Source organism: Cricetulus griseus, chromosome 3 (assembly GCF_003668045.3).
Source record: "Cricetulus griseus strain 17A/GY chromosome 3, alternate assembly CriGri-PICRH-1.0, whole genome shotgun sequence".
Taxonomy (NCBI): domain Eukaryota; kingdom Metazoa; phylum Chordata; class Mammalia; order Rodentia; family Cricetidae; genus Cricetulus; species Cricetulus griseus.
In genome coordinates, this window is record NC_048596.1 from 43,775,583 (window position 1) to 43,778,456 (window position 2,874).

Genomic DNA, 2,874 nt, shown 5'->3' on the forward strand with positions numbered 1-2,874 from the left:
CCCCGATTGTATGTGCCTGTGTACACACACATACAACATTTGAATATTTATGAGCATTTTATATACTAAAAGTTGGCTAGACTCTTGGCATTTGAATTCAGACAATTTATAGAAGCTTGGTTTTCTTGTTGTTCTGTTTTTTTTTTTTTTTCTAGTTTTGAGCTAAGTAGCCTGAAATTTACTGTGTGTCCAGGCCCTGATGACCTTGAACTTATGATCCATCTGCCTCTACCTCCTACATGTTGGGATTACGGATGTACTATATGTCTGATCTTATGTGGTGCTAGGCACTGAATCCAGGGTTTCATGCATGCAAAGCAAGTGGTCTACAAACTGAACTACATTCCCAGCCCAAGTCTTGTTTTTCTAAGTCTTGTTTTTCTGTCATAGCCAATGCAGGAGGTGCAGAGCTGTATTGTTTATTGAACATATGATCACTGTGAAACTACACTTGGGGTCCTCCCAACACAGTCACCCATCTAGCTTCAGTTCAGCTAAGCCTTTCCAGTCCACTTCGAATACTCAGAATTGTCTTGCTCTTGGGATCTTCAGATTGACAGTTGTTTTTAAACTTGTCTCTAAGTGTGGCACAGGTCTAAGCAGCCAAAAGCAGATTGGATCTGACCCGTGCACATCTCCTGGCAGCTGACAGCTGCTGATGTCTGCCAGGAGGAACTTAGTGATGATATTAAGATATTAAGAGGTGCTTGTTCTCTTAACTGGCAGAATACTGGCACTCCTGGCATGTGGACAGTCCAGAAATCACAGCTACGATCATCATCTGTGGTCTTGTGCTTCTATATATGTGCAGGCCAGATTATCCGGTTTTTGTTTGTTTGTTTGTTTGTTTGTTTGTTTGAGACAGTCTCTCTTAACTCTGGCTGCCCTGGAGCTCATTGTATAGACCAGGCTTGCCTCTGCCTCTTGAGTGCTGGGATTAAAGGCTTGTGGTACTACATTGAGCCTCAGATGCTTATTGTAGAATATTTTAGTACATCCTTGAATTAGGTTTGGCATTTGATTTTTACCCCCCAGTATCTGGCTTTTAATATGAGAACAATGGGTCTTTTATGAAGTGATCTCTATTCTCTAATTAAGTCAGTCTTGTTTTGTTTGAAATATATGGCCTCATAGTAAAGGAGATAGTTTTGAGCCTGAAAATATTCTGTAAACGATTCCAATTTTCTATGCCCTTCATTATGTTTTAGCACTGTCCTGTCCGGTGATAGCTTGTCCTACTGATAAACTGGTGACTCATCTGGCCACAACAGAGGGAAACTGGAGGAAATACCATTGGCATCCAAGGCCTGGAAGGTTGCCCCATCTCAAAGGGAAGCCTCTGACTGTTGTTTGAAATGCTGAGAAACTTGTTTCGGAGGAGACTGTTTTCTTATCCTGCAAAATACTACTTTTTGGGTCTTGTCCTCTCCCTAATCACCTTCTCTGTTCTAAGAATTCATCAGAAGCCTGAATTTGTTAGCATCAGACATTTGGAACTTGCTGGAGATGATGTGAACAGCAACATCAATTGCACCAAAGTTTTACAGAGTGACCCTGATGAAATCCAGAAGGTCAAGCTTGAGTTACTAACAGTGAAATTCAGGAAGCGCCCACGGTGGACACCGTATGACTATATAAACATGACCCGTGACTGTGCCTCTTTCATCAGGTTGCGCAAATATATTGTAGAGCCCCTCAGCAAAGAAGAGGTAGACTTTCCAATTGCGTATTCCATAGTGGTTCACCACAAGATTGAAATGCTTGACAGGCTGCTGAGGGCCATCTATATGCCTCAGAATTTCTACTGCATCCACGTGGACAAAAAAGCCGAGGAGCCCTTTTTAGCCGCGGTGATGGGCATTGCATCCTGCTTTGGTAACGTCTTCGTGGCCAGCCAGCTGGAGAATGTTGTTTATGCATCTTGGAGTCGGGTGCAGGCTGACCTCAACTGTATGAAGGACCTGTACAGGATGAGTGAAAGCTGGAAGTACTTGATCAATCTTTGTGGTATGGATTTCCCTATCAAAACCAACCTAGAAATTGTCAGGAAGCTCAAGTCATTCTTGGGTGAAAACAACCTGGAAACTGAGAAGATGCCTCAGAACAAGGAAGAGAGATGGAAAAAACGATATACAGTTGTTGACGGGAAGCTGACAAACACTGGGGTAGCCAAAGCACAGCCTCCACTCAAAACTCCTCTTTTTTCAGGCAGTGCCTACTTCGTAGTCAGTAGGGAATATGTAGGCTATGTGCTAGAAAATGAAGATATCCGAAAGTTCATGGAGTGGGCACAGGACACATACAGCCCAGATGAGTATCTCTGGGCCACTGTCCAAAGGATCCCTGGAGTCCCTGGTTCTCTCCCCTCAAGCCATAAATATGACTTGTCTGACATGAATGCTGTCGCTAGGTTTGTCAAGTGGCAGTACTTTGAAGGCGACGTTTCGGGAGGCGCTCCTTACCCACCATGCAGCGGGGTCCACGTGCGCTCAGTGTGTGTTTTCGGAGCTGGTGACTTGAGCTGGATGCTTCGTAAACACCACTTTTTCGCTAATAAGTTTGACATGGATGTTGACCCCTTTGCCATCCAGTGTTTGGATGAGCATCTGAGGCATAAAGCCCTGGAGGCCTTAGAACACTAACTGTTGTCGGGAATCCTGGGGAAAACAAGGCTGTGTACAGTGTTACTCTCATCTGCTTCCTTCCAGAGATGGGGTTTTCAAGACAGGGTTTCTCTGTGTAGCTCTGTAGACCAGGCTGGCCTTGAACTCACAGAGGTCCGCCTGCCTCTGCCTCCTGTGTTCTGGGATTAAAGGCGTGCGCCACCACTGCCTGGCTGGGTAATGGTCAGTGTCAGAGAAGCTGCATGAATTT

The 2,874-nt window shown here is 44.7% G+C and overlaps 1 protein-coding gene across 1 annotated transcript; it reads left to right on the forward strand.

Annotated features, from left to right (window-relative positions):
• Positions 1-1,355: 1,355 nt before the first annotated feature.
• Gcnt1 (glucosaminyl (N-acetyl) transferase 1) lies at positions 1,356-2,642 on the forward strand. Its single transcript, XM_035441368.1, has one exon. The coding sequence runs from the start codon at positions 1,356-1,358 to the stop codon at positions 2,640-2,642; it is 1,287 nt and encodes a 428-aa protein (XP_035297259.1).
• Positions 2,643-2,874: the final 232 nt, after the last annotated feature.